Source organism: Rhinolophus ferrumequinum, chromosome 22 (genome assembly GCF_004115265.2).
Source record: "Rhinolophus ferrumequinum isolate MPI-CBG mRhiFer1 chromosome 22, mRhiFer1_v1.p, whole genome shotgun sequence".
In the NCBI taxonomy this organism is placed as follows: Eukaryota; Metazoa; Chordata; class Mammalia; order Chiroptera; family Rhinolophidae; genus Rhinolophus; species Rhinolophus ferrumequinum.
The window spans coordinates 20,595,179-20,619,169 of record NC_046305.1 but is presented as its reverse complement, the minus strand read 5'-3'; the positions used below and the strand labels follow the sequence as shown (position 1 = coordinate 20,619,169).

At 42.1% G+C, this 23,991-nt stretch overlaps 1 protein-coding gene across 1 annotated transcript in view; it reads left to right on the top strand.

Moving 5' to 3' along the window:
* Window positions 1-20,803, top strand: part of TRAF5 (TNF receptor associated factor 5) — a 45,377-nt gene extending 24,574 nt beyond the window's left edge. The window contains exons 2-11 of the mRNA XM_033091949.1: window positions 1,165-1,383; window positions 2,376-2,433; window positions 4,442-4,543; window positions 6,881-7,045; window positions 8,111-8,188; window positions 8,512-8,586; window positions 11,235-11,327; window positions 15,088-15,235; window positions 16,670-16,831; window positions 18,394-20,803. Coding sequence (XP_032947840.1) covers window positions 1,166-1,383; window positions 2,376-2,433; window positions 4,442-4,543; window positions 6,881-7,045; window positions 8,111-8,188; window positions 8,512-8,586; window positions 11,235-11,327; window positions 15,088-15,235; window positions 16,670-16,831; window positions 18,394-18,971 — 1,677 coding nt within the window. The 5' untranslated portion in view covers window position 1,165 and the 3' untranslated portion in view covers window positions 18,972-20,803. The remainder of the gene's footprint in view (window positions 1-1,164; window positions 1,384-2,375; window positions 2,434-4,441; window positions 4,544-6,880; window positions 7,046-8,110; window positions 8,189-8,511; window positions 8,587-11,234; window positions 11,328-15,087; window positions 15,236-16,669; window positions 16,832-18,393) is intronic.
* Window positions 20,804-23,991: the final 3,188 nt, after the last annotated feature.

Below are 23,991 nucleotides of genomic sequence, written 5' to 3'. Positions count from 1 at the left end.
ACTGGTGAGTGGGCCTCCTGCTGTTAGGGGAGAGAGAGAGAGAGAGAGAGAGAGAGAGAGAGAGAGAGAGAGAGAGAGAGAGAGAGGAGCAAGCTTACCTGAGGGTTTGAAGCTTGAAATGAAATTTGAAGCATGAATGTCAGTTAACTAAGTGAAGGGAACTGGAAGGGGAGAGGGAAGCCCTCTAGACAGAGGCAACAGCTTATGCAAAGGTCCCGTGGCAGGAGACAGCGTGATGTTTTACAAGAACTAAAAGAAAGCCTGCATGGCTGGAATGCAGAAAGCAAGGGGCCAGGGGAGAGGTCCAGGATGCCACTGGGTGGAGAGGATGCAGTCTTATAGCCTGCTCAGCAGTATGGATTTTTCCCTACAAGCCCTGGGAAACCACTGAGTGAGGAGGGAAGGTAACCGTCAATCATACTTGTGTTTTTAAAATATTACCGTAGCTATTGTATCGAGAATGGATTGGAGGGGAAAACATTTAATGGTCTCTTATTTAGTTCAGGTAATAAATGATGTGGGTTGTTGGTGGTGCTTTATATACAGCAAAGTCCTCACATAACTTTCCTTCAATGTCATTTTGTTATAATGTTGATGAACTGCTGTAGGAACTTAGCTCTTGTTTTATCTATCAATCAGCCTGTGGTAGAATTGGTTTTGTTATACATCATTTCGCCAGAGTTCCAAGAACCTATCAACAATGTTAAGTGAGGACTTACAATATACTGCAAGAAATGTATTGGTGTGCAAGGTTCTTACTTCTGAAAAGTGTTAACAAAACATTTGTTTCAATTCTCTTAACTGAACAGAAGAAAAGCTGTAACAAGAGTTTGCCTAGAATGTAGTTAACACCTGGCTATATTTTGTCCAAGCACGTGGCCACACTGACAGGAAAATTTAGCATCCTGTGAAAAGGTTGATGGACAAAGGGCTGAAGTGTCATGGCATCTTGCTAGATGTCATCTGGTTCGGCCCTCACCTGAACACCCTAGGCGTCTCCCGCTGCAGGAGCTCTCCAGTGGCATGAGATTGGTCCTGCTGTCACAGGTTCTAACAGAGTGACCCCATGGGTGGGTGATGTCCAATAATTAATACACGTGATCGCTGGCTGTCATGGTTTTGGTCTGTGTACTTACTTTTCCTTCTGTTCTCTTAACCCCTCAGAATGGCTTATTCTGAGGAACAAGGAGGCATTCCCTGTGGTTTCATCCGCCAGAATTCCGGCAACTCCATTTCCTTGGACTTTGAGCCCAACACAGAGTACCGGTTTGTGGAGCAATTGGAAGAGCGCTACAAATGTGCCCTCTGTCGCTCAGTGCTTCACAACCCCCACCAGACAGGCTGTGGGCACCGCTTCTGCCATCACTGCATCCTGTCCCTGAGGTGAGTGGGCAGGACCTGCAGCTCTGGCCACAGCAGACCAGCCAGCACCAGAAGGAGGTGTCCTGAGATCTAAATGTCATTTATGGCCACTCAGCTGTAATCGCGGTTTTGGAATTGTTGTGGTTGGCCACAGAACCACAAATATGAGGAGGGGCTCTCCCAGGCTCTTCTGTGAGAGCCTGAGGAGCAAGCTTCATTTTTTGGCACTCCCTTACTGATGTTCACCTTCTCTTAAAATTCTGACCACACCTGTCTTGCATGTGAGGGCAAACCTAGAAGCATAGGCCGTTTTGGGAAGGACCCATGTCTCCCGAGGGTCTTTGCTGTAGTCACCCTGACCTTTTCTTGCCTTAAGGCAGAGGTGGTGTCGCGTGGAGAAGAGACTTCGCTGCCATGGTTGCTGTCCATTCCCAGGCAGCTATAAAACCTGGGTCATGCTAGATTGAGGGAGGAAAGCAGGCCTTTGGGGCTTAGCTAGGGGCAGTAAGGAAGTTGTACCTTGCCACACTTGGAAAGGGGGTTATTAAGGCACATTCTCCTTCTTTCATGGATTTGTTCATGCAGCACCTGTGTGTTCCAGGCACCTTGCTAAAATAAGCTCTAGTGTCCAGAAGTGAACAGCTAGAGAGGTTCAGTGTGGAACAGAACCCAGTCTCTGCCTTCTAGAATGTTCCAGTCTTGTGAAGGAGACAGGTTGGGGTACAGTGTGACAAGCAAAAGACTGCTGTGGGAGCACTGGCAGAGGGCATTTAACTCTGTCTGGGGGACTGACCTGCATCCTGGGGGATGAATGGGAGTTTTTCAGGCAAACTGGAGAGGTGCTGAAATTGGGAAGCAGGGGTGGGGCCCTTCTGGGAGGAGGGAACAGCAAGAGCAAAGACAGGCCCGACCTTCCCAGGGGGAACTTCAACGGGTTGAGCATAGCTGGAGTGCTTGGAAGAGCTGTTGAGGTCAAGTCTTAATTCTGGCTCTATTTTTATTTTTCTCTCCAGAGAATTAAATGCAGTGCCACTCTGTCCTGTAGATAAGGAAATTATCAAATCTCAGGAGGTAAGAAAACCACTGCTTTGGTTTAGCAGCTCTCTAGGTGATAGAGAAGCCAGTGTCCTGATTGGACATTGAGGTTGGAGCAGGAGAGTGGGAGGGGAGCCTTCCTTGGAATCCATATTCCTCTGCTGAGGGGTCAAGTCAGACCCCACTCCTACCACTGCTTGAGTCTTGTTCTGGTCTTTATTGAATTCCCGCCCTGCCCCCAAGTTTCTTCTGATTCTTCCTTACCATCTTCTTATTACTGGTTCCAGTTACATTGAGTGCCTTGGAGAAATGAAACATCCTGTTTCCTGGAATTCACTTTTTTATCTGGTTAATCTCTAGAACTTCCTTTTATTATTATTGTGTCTAATAATAGCCTTATTGATATATAATTCATATGCCATAAACTTTACCTTTAAAGTAGACATGTTTCTTGAGAATACACCTAGGAGTAGAATTACTGGGTCATATGGTAACGATGTTTAATGTTCTGAGGAACTGCCAGAGTATCTTTCAAAGCAGCTGCACCATTTTACATTGCTACTAACAATGTATGAGAGTTCTAATTTCTCCAGATCCTTGCCAAAATTTGTTATTGATCTTTTTGATTATAGCCTTTCCAGTGGGTATTAAGAGGTAACTTGGGGTTTGGATTTGCATTTCTCTGATTAGTGGTACTGAGCGTCTTTTCATGTGCTTGGCCATTTGTAATATCTTCTTTGTAAAAATGCTTTTTCAAGTCCTTTGCCTATTTTTAAGTGGATTATGTGTCTTTTATTGTTGAGTTCTTTATGTATTCTGGATACCAGTCACTTATCAGATATATGATTTGCAAATATTTTTCTCCCATTCTCTAGGTTGTCTTTTCACTTTCTTGATGGTATCCTTTGAAACACAAAAGTTTTTCATTTTGATGAAGTCTTATTTGTCTTTCGTGTGTTCAGTTGCTTGTTCTTTTAAGTGTTGTATCTAAGAGACCTTTATCTAACCCACGGTCATGAAGATTTTTCTCCCTTGAAACTTCCTTTTAAGTTCAGTTTTCTTCCTTTAAAATTCCAGTACAGGACATTCAAGTATCACCTCCTCCAGGAAGCTCCCCAAGCACCTGTCTGATGTACACGCTCCTTCTCTCCCTTTTATGATGCAAATTGTCAATGCTTAGCAGAGGACAGTGCTGTCCTTGTGTCTGCCTCACCCGCTAGGCCAGGGATTGGCACACTACAACATGGGATTTGTTGGGACAAATCCAGCTTGCCACCTGTTTTTGTATGACCTGTGAGCTAAGAATGGTTTTTATATTTAAACCATAGAAAAAAATCAAAAGACGGGTACACAGGAACTCTGTACTATTTTTGCGACTTGCTCTGAGTCTTAAACTATTTCAAAATAAAAATTTGAAAAATCAAAATAAGAATGATGTTTCTGACACGTGAAAATTATATGAAATTCACGTGTCAGTGTCCATAAATAACGTTTTATTGGAACGCAGCCATGCCCATTCATTCAAGTATTGTGAATGGCAGAGCTGAATCGTTGCAACAGAGACCATTGCCATGTGGCCTGCAAAGACAAAAATATTTACTATCTGAGCCTTTATGAAGAAAGTTTGCCAACCCCTCGTGTGTGCTGAAACAGCAAGTCAGCACAGCTTCAGTGACACTCCCTGATGACTAATACAAACCTTTTTGCTGGGACGGGAAGCGGAAAAATATCACCCTCAGCCACAGTCCCACCTTCTGACCTTTGAGCACATGGGGTCAGATACACCACAAAATTCTCCTAGCAGCAGCATACAGTGCTGAGCATGAAATTGCTACCTGGCTTGTATGTTTAGTGACCTGTCAGAAGTATGTATCTGAGACAGCTTTTTCTTTTACGGTGGTGAATCTGGTATTTCCATTCCAACCACTGTCTGGAAGTTGCCACCCAGCTATTGAGATGTACCTGAAGACCAAATTAACAATAACTTCATTCATGTTGCTCTAAAGCTTTGGAATGTGAGAGACCTCTCATGTTTATCTTTTAGGTGTTTAAAGACAATTGCTGCAAAAGGGAAGTCCTCAATTTATATGTATTTTGCAAAAATGCTCCTGGATGTAATGTCAAGATTATTCTGGGACGATTCCAGGTTGGTATGACTCACGAACAATATTTGTCCTTGCCATTTTTCCAGTGACGTGTATTGAACAGCTTTTTGTGACAGTTTCTGAGCTAAGCAGGATGGGGTAGGGGGTTCATGGGTTGCCCTCAGAGAATTCCTGTCTAGTAATTTTACTAGCATAGCGTGCCAAGGGCTAAGACGTGAGGGAAAAGGTTCATTGTGTCTGGGACACGTGGAGGACATGCCATATGTACTAGACTTTAAATTATGGGTTAAGGACATTAATCCAAAAGCGAAAATGTGGAGCATGCTGGGTAAAAGGAACACTCAAGCAAGGACATGTCATTTGGGATTTCGGGTCCCTAGGGTGGGAGCCAGGGTATGACTGCCCAAAAGCATTTGCAAGTGCTGAGATGGGTGTTTCTCAGCACCTCTGGGCCTTGGGTACCTAGCGTTTATGGTCTGAGGCAGGTAGGTAACAGATCAGAACAGAGATAGGATAGAGTTTAAAGGGGAAGTATTGGTACAGATGCAAACAAATAAGGTGCAGGGGAGTTGACTTCCTCTCAAGTGAACTGTGCTACGTAGCTCTTTCATCCAGCTGGGGAAGCTTGTTAAATTCTAAGCTGGAAATGTGGCTGTGTCATGGCAGGCCCATATCAGATTTGATCACACTATGAATGAGTAAGACTCAGGCATCTCAAGCTTCCTGGGAATTGCTTGGCAGCTGCTGAGATTTTCCCCTCCCACCCACACATTTTGGAAAGTATTTCAGGTGATTCAGTCTTTTCTCCATCACGCCTCCAAACCCCCAGGCACTGAGCTTATAAATGTGTAAATGATTTCCTTGTTAATCCAGGGAGTTCTTTGGAGGTTCACGGAACTTTTTTTGTGTTTGAAAGTCAAATCCTAGAGCAGGCCCTCTTTTCCCACTTTGTTGTGTTCTCACGAAGCCTGAAAAGGAAATGAGGCTCAAATAGACCACCGATTAGTTTAAAGGCCAAATCATCAGCATCTAGAGGACAGTGGCTGGTTTCTTTTCACCTCTTTCGTGTGTGTGTGTGTGTGTGTGTGTGTGTGTGTGTGTCCCTGCATGCCCTGTTCTCCCAGTCCAGCATGATGAGGTATAGAACCTCCCAGATAGCAGAGGCTTGATGAATGCTGACTGTTTTGCTGAGAGTGGAGGGGAAACATCAGTAAATTTTTGGATAAGATGTGGCTTTCAATTGTTATCACCATGTGTTTCTTACTAGCAGAGGCAAAGCGAAATAGCTATACTATTTATGTATCTCCTGTAGAAAAACTGTTTGCTCTTTTTTCCTTCAGAGAAGGGGTCAGCAAACTGTTGCTATCAAGAGCCAGATAGTAAATATTTTAGGCTTTGCAGGTCATACAGTCACTGTCACAACTACTCAACTTCCCCATTGTGGAGGGAAAGCAGCCATAGGCCGTATGTGAATAGATAGGCGTGCAGCTGTTCACCAATAAAACTGTATTGACTAAAACCAGTAGCAGGCCAGGTTTGGCCTATGGGCCATAGCTTGTTAACTCTGTTTTAAAGGCTTTTACAGGGAGACAAGCTCAGTAGGATTTTGATAACTTGTCAGCATCACAGTAACTTGCATTAATCCAAACATTTTATTAAGCTGTGCTTGCTTTTATAAATCTCTAATGTGAAGACCACTGGAATGAACGCTGTCCATATCATTATTCTCTAATAATCTGGTTAAAAACATGTCCTGACTTTACAAGACTGATCATTCCCAGCTTCTCTTGGGCCTGTGATCCTATCATTTCTCTACCTCCTTCTGGAAAAGCTTCCTCTCGACCCCTTTTCTTCCTTTTATCCTTTCCCTTCCTTCACTGACATAGAATAGGCCCTTCTCTTCCCTCTTTTCCCTCTGTCTGGCTTTTACCATCTGCTATGCAGAGATTAGTACTTGGTGCTGGGGATGAGAATGGAGAGTTCACAAAAGAAATAACAAATATCCTTGAAGCCCTGGTAAATTAATTGGCAAGCCTAAGGAAAATATTTAAGAACCAACTTGAGAACATGAGCACATTCCTAGATAATCTGAAAGAAACTCAGCATACTTCCTTCTTCACCCATTCTCCCCTGTCGTCCTAACTCCCACCAAGCAAGGCTGGCTTTTACAGCCTCCGTCCCAGGTCCAGGCCGCTCTCTCTATGGGGGGCGCTGTCCTCAGCAGAGACAGGCACGGCCTCCACTCAGAGCCTGCAGGCAGAGGCTGCCCTCCCCGCCCTCTCTGTTCTCCCTCCCTACCTCCCTCACTAGGCCTTCCAGCCACCTCCCCTCCTGCTGCCCTTGTCAACGTCCCCCTGGCCTCTTGTCATCTCTTGCAGGACCACCTTCAGCAGTGCTTATTTCAAGCTGTGCAGTGTTCTAATGAGAACTGTCGGGAAGTAGTCCTTCGGAAAGATCTGAAAGAGCATGTGAGCGCAGACTGCCAGTTTCGAGAGGAAAAATGCCTTTATTGCAAAAAGGATGTGGTAGTAATCGATCTACAGGTAAAAAGAGAACAGTCTTTATGGGGCTAAATTCTGCCTGACTGGTCACCGTGAATCAGATGGGATACCAGAAGCACATTTTTGGATTTATTATTGTACAAGTAGGTCTAAGAAATAACTTTATCTGAGGGTTCTGTAAAAAACTAAAAGCCTTCTTTTCTTTCTTTTTTTTTTTTTTTATTGGGGAAGGGGTACAGGACTTTATTGGGGAACAGTGTGTACTTCCAGGCCTTTTTTCCAAGTCAAGTTGTTGTCCTTTCAATCTTAGTTGTGGAGGGTGCCGTTCAGCTCCAGGTCCAGTTGCCCTTGCTAGTTGCAGGGGGCGCAGCCCACTATCCCTTGTGGGAGTCGAGGAATCGAACCGGCAACCTTATGGTTGAGAGGATGGGCTCCAACAAACTGAGCCATCCAGGAGCTCAGCGGCAGCTCAGCTCAAGGTGCCGTGTTCAATCTTAGTTGCAGGGGGCGCTGCCCACCATCCCTTACAGGACTCGAGGAATTGAACTGGCAGCCTTGTGGTTGAGAGCCCACTGGCCCATGTGGGAATCGAACCGGCAGCCTTCGGAGTTAGGAGCATGGAGCTCTAACCACTTGAGCCACCGGGCCAGCCCTAAAAGCCTTTTTGTTGGTGGGATTCTATTTATTCATCATTGGCAAAAATATTGTTCAAGCATCTGCTGAGTATGAGTGTGCAAGGAGTTATGCTAGTGCTGAGTCATATATTGGTGACAATACTGTCTGTCCTCAGGATGCTGCGATCTAACTGGAGTGGCAGGGTGTGGGCATAAAAAGAGAGCCTGGGGTACCTTCTACATGTGCCATGACTCCCACAGCCTGCCCCCCTGTGAGTCCTGTGCCGTCTGACCTTTTAGAATAATTAGGAAACTGAATTGAATTCATTTATACCAAGAAAGTAGCCATGTATAATCCTTCCTGGAACTGGGCCATATCTTCCTATAATAACATAGATCCCCAAAGAGCTATGTGTATAAACACTCTGAGGCCATAAAGGGAACCCTTGAAAGCAAGGGGGGGCTTTGTTTCAACATACTTTCTCTGTTTCAGAATCATGAGGAAAACTTGTGTCCCGAGTACCCAGTATCTTGTCCCAACAAGTGTTTGCACCTTATTCCAAGAACTGAGGTAAGTGTAAATAATGCTCTCAGTAGGTTTTATGTAAAGTAAAGTTTTAGTAATCATGATGATTTGATAGAATTGCATAGGCCGAGGCCCAAGGCTTAAATGACACCCACGATAACCATGTCTCTGTCTTCCCTTCCCTTTTCCCCAAGAATTCTCAGTTTTTACCTTAGCATTCTCTCCACCAGGCCTTAGCGTGGCTTTTTCCTTCTCCTATTCCCACCCTTCTTCCCAAGCCACCCTGGGTTCCCTGCTTGCTGCAGTTATACCAGGCATTTGGAGAATTGGTGATAAATTTCTGTCTCATGAGGCTGTCCATTTCGTAGGTGGATGAACACCTTGCCGTGTGTCCTGAAGTGGAACAAGACTGTCCTTTTAAGCTCTATGGCTGTACTGTAAAGGTATGGAGTACTTTTTGTTTCTGCTTCTGCGTTCTATATAATTCACTGAGCGAGTTCCTTGGACTCTTGGATTCCATCCAGGATACAAAAGGACATTCACTTATGAGAATTTTAAGACTGGCAATTGTATTCATCAGGGTTCTCCAGAGAAACAGAACCAATAGGAGACATAGAACATATATGAACATGAATACAAATATGAAAAATATAAATAATATAAATACAAATATACATCATAAGAAGGAGAGAGAGTGAGAGAAAGAGAAAGAGGGAGAGAGAGTTTTAAGGAATTTGCATAAGTGATTGTGGGGCTGGCGAATCTGAAATTTGCAGGGCAAGTGGGAAGTCTGGATACTCAGGCTATAGTTCAACTGTTGTAGTCTTGAGGAGAAGTGCTTCTTCTTCAGTAAACTTCAATCTTTGCTCTTAAGGCCTTCAGCTGGTTGGATGAACTCCCCCTACCTCCCATTATGGAGGCTAGACTGTTTTCCTTAAAGTTAACTGCTTTAAATGTTAATCACATCTACAAAATCCCTTCATAGCAACATCTAGACGAGTTTTGGCCAAATAACTGGGCACCATAGCCTAGCTGAGTTGATACATAAAATTAACCACCACAGGGATAATTTCTGCCTCTGCCAGGTTTGGGGATCTCCTGGAGTCACTCTTCCAATGATGACAAATCTTGGTTTTATGGTACCCCTGTTTGTCCCCAAGGATTTTGAAACAAATTGACTTAAAATCATATTTTAAAATATATTTTGTTATCTGTTAAATACCTTTAAAAGTATTATTCAAAATATTATATAACATAAATTTAAAAAAAACAAAAATAACGTTTGATTCCTACATCAGTCTTTGTAACAGATTCCAAATGGATCAAAGTTTTAACCATTAAAATATATCATGCTCTGTATTGTTTCACATTTTCTGTAAATCTAAAATTACTCCAAAATAAAGTTTATTTTAAAAATCATAAAAATACTAGAAGAAAAAAATGAGTGAATTTTCTTTTTAGTCTTGAAATAAAGAAAACATTTCATAGATGATTAACACAAAACGAGAAGCCATAATTCTGATAAGTTTAACCATAAATATTTAAAACTTCTATTTGATTTTTAAAAATACCATAAATAAAGTCAAATGCAAACCACAAACTGGAGGTATGTTTACAACATATGACCATGCAAAAAAGGGCCTATTTTTTAATATACAAAGAGTTCTTATCTTACACCTAATTAAACATAAATTATAACAAGAAATATAATTTGTACCGTCAAATTGACAAAGATTAAAACAATTGATAATATCCAACTTTTTTGAGGGCAGTTTGGTTATAACTATGCAAATAAAAAGTGAACCCACACATTGACCTTACCCTTCTGCTAGGAATTTATCTCACAGATATCCTTTCATAAGTATGCAGTGATTACACACATACACACACACACACACACACACACACAGATGTTTATATAGCAAAAAAACCCACAAAACAACTAAAAACAACTTATAAGTCCTTCACTAAAAATGCTGCCTACGTATTTATATATATTCATATTTTGGGATACTTGCATCTGATAAAAAGAATAAGGTATATATTTTTTAATTAAATATAATATGATCTCTGTATTAAAATGTGTATATATCCTCACTAACTCTGGTGGGTGAGAGTAGGGAATTGCATGTAGTGATGCAGAGAATGCTTGTAGTTTTCATTCTATATCATCTTTCATTCTGTATCTACATAAGCATATATTTCTCTTATTTTAAAAATCTATTTGAAAAAATATATATATTATGAGAAGCCTTTAAAAAAAAAATCAATGAAGAATCCATAAATTTGTCACATACTAAACCAGTGATTGTCTTCATTGTAAAAAGGACAGGGTTTACCTTTCTAGTGCATGAAATACAGAAATGCTTTCCAGCTTTGAAAGGAATTTTCTTTAGAGTTATGCCCAAATGTCCAATTGGATTGTATTGGAGAACTTACCTCAGTTCTAGAGCAGGTGATGAGAGTTCTCTGGAACGAGGGGCCAACCCTAAACAGAAGGTTTAAATTGATGATGAATGTTTGCTTAAAATCCATGGATCACCCAGAACCCATCACATTTCCTTTATTAGTCATATAGGCACTTTGTGATTATTATTGCAAATGTATTATTTGATTTTGCGGGCAACAAATTTGCATGGGCCGAAATCACAATTAGGTTGCCTACCTTCGGCCTGTGACAGCAGGACAGTCATAGAAGACAGCATAGAAATGTGCTTGGTAGGAGGGAGAACTAACTTAAGCCTAAAACTCACCTGGAGTGAACCCACTAAGGAGATAGGTTTTATATGTGAGTAACTGTGAGATGACAATATCTACACTTAAACCACAGTCCGATAGTCCCAGGGCCAGGAAGGAAATCAGCATTGGAAATTTTGATAGTGGTCTGATTCTCTGTCTCTGTAAGTTTAAAATTGTTTCGTGGGAACTATAGAATCCTAAAACTGGAGGAGGGACCTGGAGGGACCCTTCTTCCTGCAACCCACCTTGAGTCAAGTAAGCAAAGTTGTTAAAGTTCTGCTTTAGCAGAGCATACCACCCTTGTTTTGGGAGCCTTTCAACAACCTGTCTTATTTTTCTCGTCATATTGAAGGACAAACGGGGGAAGCTGCAGCAGCATGAGCATTCTGCCTTACGGGACCACATGCTTCTTGTTTTAGAAAAGAACTTCCAATTAGAAGAACAGGTAAATAAATATCAAGGTTTTGAATATAAAAGGAGGCAGCAGAATTGCTGAGATTTGCAATTATTGGCATTCTTATAGTCTCCGTTTTAGTGTAAGTTGACTGGTGGTAGATGTTTTTCTACTAAGTGGTCTGGCAGACTCATAGGATAGCAGGACCTTTGAAGTGGAATGTACCTTTGAGATCTTTGAGTCCATCACCCTCATTCAACAGAGGAAGTAACTAAGCTAAAATCAATTTTGATGTGTTTGTGACTCATAAGTGGCAGAATTCAATCTCAAACCAATGTCCCCTGATTCTCAGTCACACGCTCTCCATGACATGCCACACTGCCTCTCTATAGCCCTTTTGGTTAATAATACCCGGTACCTAGTAGGTGCCACGTAGGTGTTCGATGTTTTTAAATGAAATCAGTATTACTATGAAACAACAGTTGACAGTCTGTTCTAGGCACTCTAGGTTTTATATGTTTTGTAGAGAGTCTTAACTCCTGCCTTTGAGAAGCTTTGTAACCGGATAAATGCCTACATACATATTTATTTCACCGAGTTGCTATTATTAAGTGAAAGTATGTGTGCAAATGCCTGCCGTAGTCCCTGGAATATTCATAGTGGACCTCAATAAATGCTGATTCTGTTGCATAATTATTATAAAAGTTAATGATTTTGTTAGAACATCTCAGAGGATCAGACTTTTCAAGCCCACATAGAGAAGAAAACCATCCATCTGCAGAGAGGGAGCTGAACTTGCTACTGCCGATGATTTTATGATGTCTGATTCCAGATTCACGTAGGTGTGTGAGTTCCAGGGTCAGATACTGGAGAACGTTAGAAAGACTGGTGAAACTGTAACTTTGGTAGAAGGCCTAGTAACCATTCCCAACTTCTTTCTCTATCAGTTGCCTCATTCACCCATCCATTCATTCAACAAATAACTCCCATATGTCAGGTACAATGCTAGTTGCTAGGGACAGCTCACAAAAATGGAAACAGTTAAGTGGCTGTGTCTCACAGGACATGCTGTGAGGATGCCCCCTGTCTGGGTACAGAGGCTACATCAGTCTACTCCAGGGGACATGGGGAAGGACATCTGAGATACGTCTTGAAGGAAGAGAAGGTCTGTCAGTTAACATGTTGTGGAAAAAGGGCATTCTAAAAGGGAAAAGTTAAGGCGGGGAGGCATAAGGGAAGCTGATGGTTCAGGGAAATGGTATTTCCTGAATCCAATGGGATGGAGAGACAGCTCAGGGTAAAACAGGAATGGTCTGTTGGATTCAGGTTGCAATAGTTTTCCATGTAAGCTAAGATGTTTTGAACACTGCATTCATTTTTCTTTTATTTATTCATATTCTGCCTTGTTTCAGAAAGGATTTAAAGGCCAAAAGTCTGAACTAATGTTTGTCAGTACTAGGGAGCTAATAGGGACTTTTACATTGGAAGCTACTTGGCCAGCTAGTTGTTTGTTCGGTTTTAAAAAGTAAGACAGCTGGCAGTAGCATGGAAGATGGATAGATGGAGAGACGAGAATGAGGACAGAGCGCCCAGGCAGAAGGATGCTGCAAAAGACTAGAAAATGTAGTGTCGAGCTTGGCAGTTGACGAGTGAGGGCTCTGGTATCGGAATGCCTGGCTCCGAGGATGAGCTGCACACACAGTCCTCTGAGTATGAGCAAGCTACGTACCCTACCTCTCCCCAGTTTCTTCATTTGTAAACGGGGTGATGGTGAGGGTGAAATGACATATTTAAACCCTTAGCACAGTGCCTGGCACGTGCGCTTTCAATACTAGGTTGGAAGCAAGATGCTGGGGGAGGTCATGGTCGTGGTCAGCCAAGGCTGCGTCGGTGGGAGACAGGACAGTGGGAACCACGTGGGGGTTGGAATGGCTGTGACTCAGAAGGCAGGGGACATGGTAATGTTAACTGAGATGGGCGCTACAAGGACCGGAGCAGGTTAGAGGGGAAGGTGAGGAGGGGAGATTTGCTTTGGTGCAGGGAGATATCTGGTGCGTAGGTAGAAGTCAGCTCTCAGGGTCTTCATAGAGGATTCTGGGGCCAGAATTCAGATGGTTGTTGCCGCCATTTGTGCCTTCATTTATAAAATATGTAGCAGATGCCCTCTGTGTGCCAGGAACTGTGCAAGACTTTGGGAATAAAGAAATAAGTGAGATATCGCCTTGACAATTTACTGGAGGGGGGAAAAAAGATAAAAATAACCCCCCCCAAAAAAAAAACCAATTAGAGTAATAAGGTATGTTATACACTAGAGTATAGTCAGGTGTCATGGAATTTCAGAGGTAGCCTGGGTAGGTGGTCCTAGTAATAATCCTGAGAGAATGTACCCTTTGAGTGGAGGCTTGGAAAGCAGTGCTTTCTTGATGAAGGAGGAAGTGTCTGAGAGGGAAAGGCCTGGTGGGAAATAGTTGTGCACTCTTGCTGGGCAGGGTGCACACAACACCTGAATGGGCTTGAGACTGAAAAGGTAGCCAGGGGCAGAGCGTGTAGGGCCCTGTATGGTCTGTGAAAGGCCACTAGAGATGGCTAAAGGGGCGGGGGTGAGGGTGGGGCGCACGGGGCAAGACCAGATCCATCTCTGCATATTATTGTGGACAATGCATGGAGTATGCATTGGAGGAAAACAAGACTAAAAAGAGGGAGAACATGCATTCATTTAACAAATATTTAGCAAGCACCTCCTGGCGCCAGGAGCCAGGCCAGTTGCTGGGGTTACAATGGACTGTAGGGTCCATGCCAGGTCCAGCTCCCATGGAGCCTCCCTTCCAGCACGTGTGTGTAGGACCAGTTAGGAAGCTGTTGTAGCAGTCCAGGTGAGAAGTGATGAAGGCTGAAGTTAGTGCTGAAACAAGGTGAGAGGAAATGAGAAATGGATGCTGTTTTGTCTTGTTGTGTGTTAAAGTTGGCAAGTATTGCTGATTGAGTGGATATGAGGATGAGAGAAGAGTTGTCTAGGGTCACCAGTGAATGAAGACAACCAGTTCAGTAAATTCAGTCAAGTGATGTCACTGTCATTAGATGAACCATCTTAGTGGATTAGGTATAGAAAAGATTCATGAGAATCTGTGGGTCAGTTTTTTTCAAAGCACCTGCAAATATTTTCCTAGAATTATATGGGAATCTACTGGTAAATCCTATATATTCCTATAAATTCCTATATATTCATATATATGTGTGTGTGTGTGTGTGTGTGTGTGTGTGTGTGTGTGTGTGTGTACACATATATATCTCCTAGAAAACTATATAATATAGTTTTTGGGGGGTGCCAAAAAATGTACACACATTTTAAGAGATGTTATCTATGCTCAAGCAGTAGTTCGCCATAATAGAAGTGTCTGGATGCTGATCGTAACCATTTTGATACAGTTTTTTCCTTTCTTAAAATGTGTATACATTTTTTGGCACTCTCTCTCTATATATATATATATATATACCTGGAGTGCCAAGAAAATATGTACAAGCGGACACTTTGGTCAACGTTGCTCAAGCCGTAGTTCGCAGTAATCAGAAGTGTCTGGACTCTGATGGTAACCACTTTGAGCACCTCTTTTTGCAGGAATCAAACTTGACTTGTATTTATCTTTTGTTATCAGTATATATTGAATATTACAATTTTAATACAGTTTTCCTTTCTTAAAATGTGTATACATTTTTTAGCACCATATCTTACCTGCAATATTTTCCTAGAACTGCATTTATTTTAATTTGTATGCATGCATTTAAATGACCTCATCTACATTCCTGTTATTAGATTTCTGATTTATATAAGAGCCTAGAGCAGAAAGAAAGTAAAATCCAGCAACTAGCAGAAACTGTAAAGAAATTCGAAAAGGAATTCAAGCAGTTTGCACAGCTGTTTGGCAAAAATGGAAGCTTCCTCTCAAACATCCAGGTGAGAAATGGCCTTTCTACTTATCACCAAGATTTAGCCTTCAATTGGCAGTGAGGGTTTTTCTTATAACGTTTTAAATGGAAATAATTTCAAAAGCTCAGAAAAACTACAAGAATAAGATAGTGCAAAAAACACCTGTATGTTCTCCACCTAGAGTCACCAATTGTCAATATTCTGTCCTGTTGGCTTCATCATTCATATTCATTCTCTCCCCCCGACCCCCGTTCCCCTCTGTTCTTTCGGAACCATATGAGAATAAGCTGCATATATTATGACCCTTTACCCCTACATACTTCAGTGTGTATTTCATAAGAATAAAGATCTTCTTTTACATAGTCCCAGTACCGTTAGCAATGTCAGTAAATTTAACATTGATACAATAATTTTATATAATTTATGGCAGTTAGGGTTTTAATTAATGTTGGGTCAATATTAGTCACTTGATTTCAGATTCTTTGAGAGCATTTATAGTCCGGAATTTTGTAGCCAACAGAGTGAAACTATTAATTCCCTTGGGAAGAAAATGTTTTAAACATCAACAAAAGAGAGCAAAAATTACTTTGTAAATTATGAATGTTAAAAGCCATAAATTCCTAATGAATAATATCTTTATTGTAATTATAAAATTATAGTGAAAAAGATTCCTTGACATGTTGTATGGGAAATATTTTTGAAATTTGAATTATCCCAGAAAATACAAGCCATATAGTTTCCATACTTTGTCAGCACACTGTGTGTGTGTGTGTGTGTGTGTGTGTGTGTGTGTATGTGTCTGTACGCACATGTGAGTGTGTCTAGGAGAAAGGAAAAACATATGTTACTATCTCAATTCTGATCTTTTTCTAACACATTGAGCAGTCAGAGTTAAGGCAGCAAGGGCAAGAGAGGAGGAGAGCTATAGTTATAATTTTATTTCATCTCTTCCATCTAAAGAGAGCAGTCGAAAGTTCAGCCTCACCCAGGGCATTTCTGTACCACCTGTAGTGCACAGGCCAGAACAGGTGGGCTGCCTTCTAGCTTATTCTCTGCCTTCTAGCAGAGCAGAAGTGAATCAGGAGAATCGCTCCTAAGAAGAGAAGGAAGTGATAAGGCAACAGGAGAGAGAACATGAGAACAGAGATATAAAGATAGGTTAGAGAAACAAGTGAAGAGAAATTGAGGGATGAATAAAAATCAGATGAAGAAAAGTCCAAAGATTTGGAACAGCAGCTGGGATGGGAGAGGGAGAGGGAGGAGGAGGAGGAGGAGGAAGAAGAGGAAGAAAAGGGAGGAGATATAGGTGGTTATCTCTGCCAATCCTCATTGAATTCTCTTCTGCGCTTGTCGTTTCCTTAATCATTAATTATCTCATGTTTGAGTTGACCCCTTTACATCTCCATGCCCTGCTCAGATCTTCATTTCCTCCGCTTTCCTCTCCTTTGTACTGCAAGGTTCTTACCCCGTCGTCACGTTGACAAGTCTGCTTGGCTAGAAGCGCAAGTGCGTCAATTATTACAAATGGCTACCCAGCAACAAAATAAATTTGATATGAGGCCTTTGGTGGAAGCAATTGATACAGTGAAACAGAAAATTACCCTGCTAGAAAGCAATGATCAAAGATTAGGTATGTGTAATATTTTTTATCTCTCTTTTGGTGACTGTCTGTCGCATATGTTCATGAAAAAAGCAAACACCTGGCCAAGTGGAGAGTCACAGCCGTCCAGGATAAACAATAGCTGAATCTGGTATTTGTGAAACAAAGCGCATGAGATTCTGGCTAATTGGGCAAAAATGATGAAGAGCCACTAGCTGGAGCTGGGAGGGGTCAGGGGTGGAAAAGGACCAGGACATTCCAAGAACAGGGAATGATGGTTTTTAAGGAGAGTGGAAAATGAGAAAGCTAAGCAAGCAATGTGGTGGGATCATTGTTTTAAGTACAGGCACACCTCGGAGATATTGTGGGTTCAATTCCAGACCACTGCGATAAAGTGAATTTCACAAAAAAGCGAGTAACAGATTTTCTTCTTTTTTTGGTTTCCCAGTGCATATGAAAATTATGCTTGCAGTACACTGCAGTCTATTAAGTATGCAGTAACATTATGTCTAAAAAAACCCGTACACACCTTAATTTAAAAAAAAACTTGGTTGCTAAAAAATGCCAACCAGAGGGAAAAGGGGATCAAATTCTGGGGGTACCCAAAAAATGTATACAAGAGGACACTTTGGTCAACGTTGCTCAAGCAGTAGTTTGCCATAATCAGAAGTGTCTGGATGCTGATGGTAACCACTTTGATTACCACCACTTTGATGGTAACCACCTCTTGTAATTGCAGAAGTCAAACGTGGCTTGTATTCGTCTTTTGTTATCGGTTTATATTGAATATTACAATTTTTATAGTTTTTTCCTTTCTTAAAATGTGTATACATTTTTTGGCACGTTCTTTATATGGTGATGTATTATTAAAATGTACACTTGAAACCTATATAATTTTGCTAACCAATGTCACCCCTAATAAATTTAATAAATAAATAAATAATACTAACCATCATCTGTGCCTTCAGTGAGTAGCAGTCTTTTTGCTGGTGAAAGGTGTTGCCTTACTTAGTAACATCAAAATCACTGATCACAGATCACCATAACAAACATAATGAAAAAGTTTGAAATATGGTGAGTATTACCAAAATGTGGCACAGAAACACGAAGTGAGCAAATGCTGCTGAGAAATGGCGCCAATAGACTTAACTTGACACGGGGTTGCCACAAACCTTAATTTGTAAAAAAAACGCATTGTGTGCCAAGCACAATAAAGTGAAGTCCAATAGCACAAGGTATGCCTGTAGAGAAAACTATAAAAGGGTTTGGCTATTTAAAAGCATTGATGGTTAGTTAGCATGGCGCTCACCATGCTAACTAACACGCTAACTGAATGTTGCGTGTGTCTTCTCTACACTTTGGCAAGATTCAGTTCAAGAGGACGCATTCAGTTTTTTTGGTGCTGCTCTCACCAAGACATGAGATTCACTGAGTTGATACAAGTAATACAAATGATCCATTGGTAGACATTGAATTCAGTTCATCTTTAGGATGTCAGACTTTTATTGGTTCTCTTCAGATAACAAAATTCCACTTTGGGCAAATGCTAAAGACAACTTTGAGGCCCACAGAATCTGTGTTTTCCTTTGCAGTTGTTTTAGAAGGGGAGACAAACAAACACGATGTCCACATTAACATCCATAAAGCACAGCTGAATAAAAATGAAGAGCGATTTAAACTGCTCGAAGGTGCCTGCTATAATGGAAAGCTCATCTGGAAGGTGACTGACTACAGGATGAAGAAGAGGGAGGCACTGGACGGGCACACGGTATCCATCTTCAGCCAGCCGTTCTACACCAGCCGGTGTGGCTATCGGCTCTGCGCGAGAGCATACCTGAATGGGGATGGGTCCGGGAAGGGCACGCACTTGTCGCTGTACTTCGTGGTGATGCGAGGGGAGTTTGACTCACTGTTGCAATGGCCGTTCAGACAGAGGGTGACCCTGATGCTTTTGGACCAGAGTGGCAAAAAGAACCACATTATGGAGACCTTCAAGGCTGACCCCAATAGCAGCAGCTTTAAAAGACCCGATGCTGAGATGAACATTGCCTCTGGCTGTCCTCGCTTTGTGCCTCACTCTACTTTGGAGAATGCCAAGAACACCTACATTAAAGATGACACCATGTTCTTGAAAGTGGCCGTGGATTTAACTGACTTGGAGGATCTCTAGTCACCGTTTCTGGGGTGACAAAAGACTTCTTGGGTCCAGAACCTTGGAAGACGAAACCTTTATCATAGTGACTAAATTTAAACTCAGTACACATTTGTATTCGGCTTTTTGCCCTTAGTGTTTGAAGTCAGTCTAAAACTTCCTAAGTGCTGTCTTCTTTTTACATTTTACTTGGTCCCAATTTGAAACTTAAAACACTTAGGATATCCTCTCATTATTTATATTTTTCTAGCTCTTGAAAGATGGTAAGTTTCTTGACCATGCTGGTTTGGGGCTTATCTCTTTTACTGGTGCTTAGCGTGGGGTCTCAGGGGGGCACTCCACAAGGTTAAATGTTATTGAGGACACAGACGTTGAATTCCCAATTGAAAATTCTTTGGTACTTTACTATTTGGCCTGCTGATTTTGGAATTGACCAGAAGCCTGCAAAAGCCTTCTTTTAGGGTAGGCTGTTCCAGATCAGTAGATGGGTATTATATGTACAAATACAATATGTCCAGTTGGCAATAGACATTTTGGTCAAATACTAAATTACTACACCTCTAAATAGTTTCATGAAATTCACCACTAGTCAGCAAGCACAGTTTTGCAAGGCTGCATAAGAATTGGTGATTAAAGGAAGCACCTTCATTTTCCCTGCTGTAGTAAAGCAGAAAGTACCACGTAGCTTACATATAAGGAGATATAAACATTTAACTAAAGTTCAGATTTTATTAGGTTCAACCATGTGTAAAAACTATTTTCATAGGTCAAAAACAGTCAAATATTAATAGTTTAATAAGGTTCAAGTTAAATGTAGATATGCATATGTATACAAATAATTTAGAGGTATTTTGGTAATAATAAAGTAATGTGCAAATGGGCAGAATTTAGTATATGGTAGAGAAAATATCATAAATGGACAATAGAAATTTAAAACCGAGGGAAGACACCATTAGAATTTCCTATGGGTGTCAGAAGTACTCCCATCCAAAACTGATTCCTAAAAACAGTATCTCCTATTCTTTTTGAGAGAAATTTTAAATTCATAAATTGATATGAAAATGGGCGTTTATATAAACTCGTGACTTTTCTTGTGGAAATCCTGAGTACTTTGTGAAGAACAGAAATGATTATGTTCTTATGCATCTGTCTGTGTGGGTCCGAGGGTGTATATACAGTTGAGAAGAGTCCTCCTGATGCTTGATAAGCCTGAGCATAACTAAAAATACGCAGTTGACCTGAGCCCTAATTCACTGTTATGCATCCAAGCATTACTCACACTTGGCCTGGCTCCCCTGAGGGTGCAAGGACAACTGCCATGGGCTGAGGGATAGTTAGTGCAGGTCACTCAGATAATGACCGTGTACTTACAACTTTACAACTGGTGAACAGTTAACCTGATAGAAGAAGCGTGATTTGTAACTGTGAGTTCTGGAATCATTGGAAGTTGCTTAGTCTCTTCTGTGAAGCTAAAGACTCATAGTGCAGTAATTACCCCCACAGGATTAAATTAAAAAAAATAAATTCACAATAGAAATATACTGGAGAACTACCTGTAGCTGCTGGTGAACTCTGGTACAGAGTTTCTCAGACAAACTGAGGAAGACTTTTTCTAGACCAAGTGGTTCAATATGTTGTTTTCAATGTTTCCAGTCCAAGATGACCCTTGTACTCACTCCTTGGGAGTGGAAGATAGTATTATTGGAACTAGTTTTACGTAGTTGATGTAAAAAACGTTTTCAGTGCCAGCCCGGTGGCTCAGGTGGTTGGAGCGCCGAGCTCCTTAACGCCAAGGTTGCCGGTTCGATTCCCACATGGGCCAGTGATCTGCTCCCTCTACAGGTAAGATTGTGAACAGCAGCTCTCCCTGGAGCTGGGCTGCTGTGAGCAGCCGGAGGTTGGCGTGGGCTGCTGTGTGCTGCTGTGTGCTGCCATGAGTGGCCGGTGGCTGGTGGCCGGCAGCCAGCTGCTGTGAGCAGCCCATGAGCTGCTGTGAGCGGCCGACCAATGAGTGGCGACCGACTGCCTCAGCCGGGGGGAGCACAAGGCTCAGAATCCCAGCATGGGCCAGGGAGCTGTGTCCTACACAACTAGACTGAGAAACAATGGCTTGAACTGGAGTGTGGGGGCAGGGGGAGGTGGAAGAAAGGGGGAAAGAAAAAAAAAAACCAAAACATTTTCAAGTGAATTTCTCAAAATACTGGTTTTGTGTTTTAATCAGCTTTCTACAGAAAAAGTTTAAATCATGGCATGGTTTGCTTATGAGTTCAGAGTCCATCATTGAAACAGTGAACACAGAACAAGGCATTCTAGAGAATAAAGCACTCCTTTCCCACAAAGTAGGAGTTGTGATTTTTGTTTTAAAGAAGTGGATCCATGTAAACTATTTTTCCTCTTTTATGATATGAACAGTTATTCTATATGAGTAAGATTTAAATTATTTCCTTTTGGTTTGATTTTGATTCCTGGTGAAATGAAAACAATACACTAGGCATAAAAGGGGAGCTACACTTGAGAAATATATATATATGCAGGATTAAAGTAGGGTGGGAGGCGGGGTACATATTAATGCATATTAACAGACCTGAATTCTGCCCCCTGATCTCCAAATTTGATATTTTCAGAGGAACAAGAATAGTCACAGCCAGGGTCAATTCACAGTGCCAATCCTGGATGCAAGTAAACAGGACACAGAATCGCCAAGCCTTTGTGTGGTCCCCGGACGATCGGTCCACACTGCTGACTACCTCTCTTAGAAGGTGGTTTGAGACATGGGTCTTAATCTTACATAAGAATTCTGGGCTGGAGATAAATCTTGATGGATGCACAGTAGGAGAACCACGTGGTGAAATTACCTGAGACCACCACATTTTAGAGGGAGGAGGAAGCATTTGGAGAAGGAATGGTCAGAGGTAGGAGAAGTACAAGGGAGATGGGAAAGGAAAGGAATGTCAGCAGGACCAAGTGCCACCCTAAGAACAACCGTCACCCCACAGCCGACTCTTAACTCATTATCACTCCCATGCTGCTCCCTCCTCAGTCTACGTCTCTGACCCTTTGCCTTAAGTTGCGGACTCTTATATACAAGTACCTGCTGACCATCTAAACTTAGAAATCCCACAGGTACTTTAAAGTCCAGTTCACCAAAGCTGAGCTGGAAATCTTCCCACTCCCCCTTCCACTGCCAACCTGATGCCCGCGTTTATTCTACCCCAGTTAATGACATCATCCAAGCCAGAAGTTTGGGCACTTCTAAATTCCTCCCTCACTGTCCCCATCCAGCCACCCACCCAGTTCTGCCAATATGACCCCCAGATAATTTCTTTAAATTATTCCTACTGCTTATCTCTACTTCCTACCGCTGCCTTAAGGCAGCCTACATTTTTTTGCTATGCAGTTTTTTGTTTGTTTGTTTTTTGCCTTTTTCAAATGCAACCTCACACTGCTACCCAGTAATCTCTCAAATGAAAAACTGAGAATGACTCCCCAACCCACCCACTGGCTCCATCACCCACAGGACAAAGCCCAGCCTCTTTGACATGGGGTGCAAGGCCGAGCATGGCCACCTCGGGCCCTCCAGCCTCACCTCCTGACAGTTCTCCCCCTTCACATTTAGCAATAGCACACCAAGCTGTCTGCCATTTGTCTGGGCTTGTGCTGCACTTCTACGGGAATACTCTTCTCTACCGTCACCTCCTTCTTTGCCTGGTGAATTCTTGTTCTGTAAGATTCTGCTTTGGCCTCACCTCCTTCAGAGGTCTTCCCAGACCAGCCCTCCTCACTGCACAGCCCACACCACCCTCACTAGACCAGGAGCACCTGCTCTGTGCTGCAGACTGCCTTTTCTATACCTCAGTGTTCTCTTTTTTCCAGAAAACAAGTGTTAATTGACTATGTATTTGTAAGATTTTGTGTTGGGTGCAAATACAACAGCTACTGTCCCTGTCCTCATAAAACTTATAATCTGGAGGCCAACCACAAGTGGTGAACCAAAGCGATCAAGACGTAAATGTTCCCGGTCTCCTCTGTCTGATAAAGACTTTCCCTCTCACTCCACCCCTCCACCCCTAAAAATGTACCTCTCAGACCAGTTCTGAAGGTTTGTGATGCGAAATAAGAATAGGCAGAAAACATTTCAAGGGAGAGCCCTTGGGGCAAAATTTATGAAGAAAAAGCTACACCAGTCCACATAAGGATGGGGTAGAACTGAAGAAGAGAGAAAAGGGAATATGAACTTACAGGAACTGTTGGGAATTGTGACTTGGAGCCCCTTGGATGCTGTTTTCCTTCCAAGAAACCATTCCCTTCCAAGAGACCATTAAAGACTAACTTACATTTAAAAAGTATTTTGGGCTGTTTGAATTACACTTGTCGAGTGACACTCCACGTAGGGATTAGACTCTGGCTCCAGCACTTATAAGACACTTGAACAAATACATATGTAACAATACACATTGTGATAAATGTCTTGAAAAAAATGACAGAGTGCAGTGAAAGAATAATATAGCACCGGGCTAGAGAGAATATGTGTATACTTCGGGTTATCGGGGAAGGCTTTTATGCTGAGGTAACATGATAGTGTTCGCGTAACGTTTTCTGAATGCCCAGCACTTTTGAACATCCTTCAAAATATCTGAGGAATTTCCTGTGAGAAAACTTGCCTCCTTGACCCCCTTTGCAGTACATGCATGTGACCTCGGCCCCCCAATCAGGCATACCCGTGCAAAATTTCAACTTGAAAAATGAAGTTGAAAAGAGTCAACGTTTTTTGCAAGAAAGATTTGCAAGATGAAAGAAGGAAATATGTCAAACTCTGGTAAAGCACAGCTTCTGGCACCCCAACCCTTCTTTGTGTGGACTGTGCAGAAGTTGTGGTTTGGGTGTCATGCAGTGGCAGCAGCAGTGGATTTTCACTAGAGCACTGGCTGTACTGCACCCACATCTGGCCTCTGGTCGTCCTGGAGATTCTGTGGGCTGCATATACTAATAAAGGCCCTTTCTCAGCCAGGGCGGATTCTGATGTTTGTAACTAAGAACA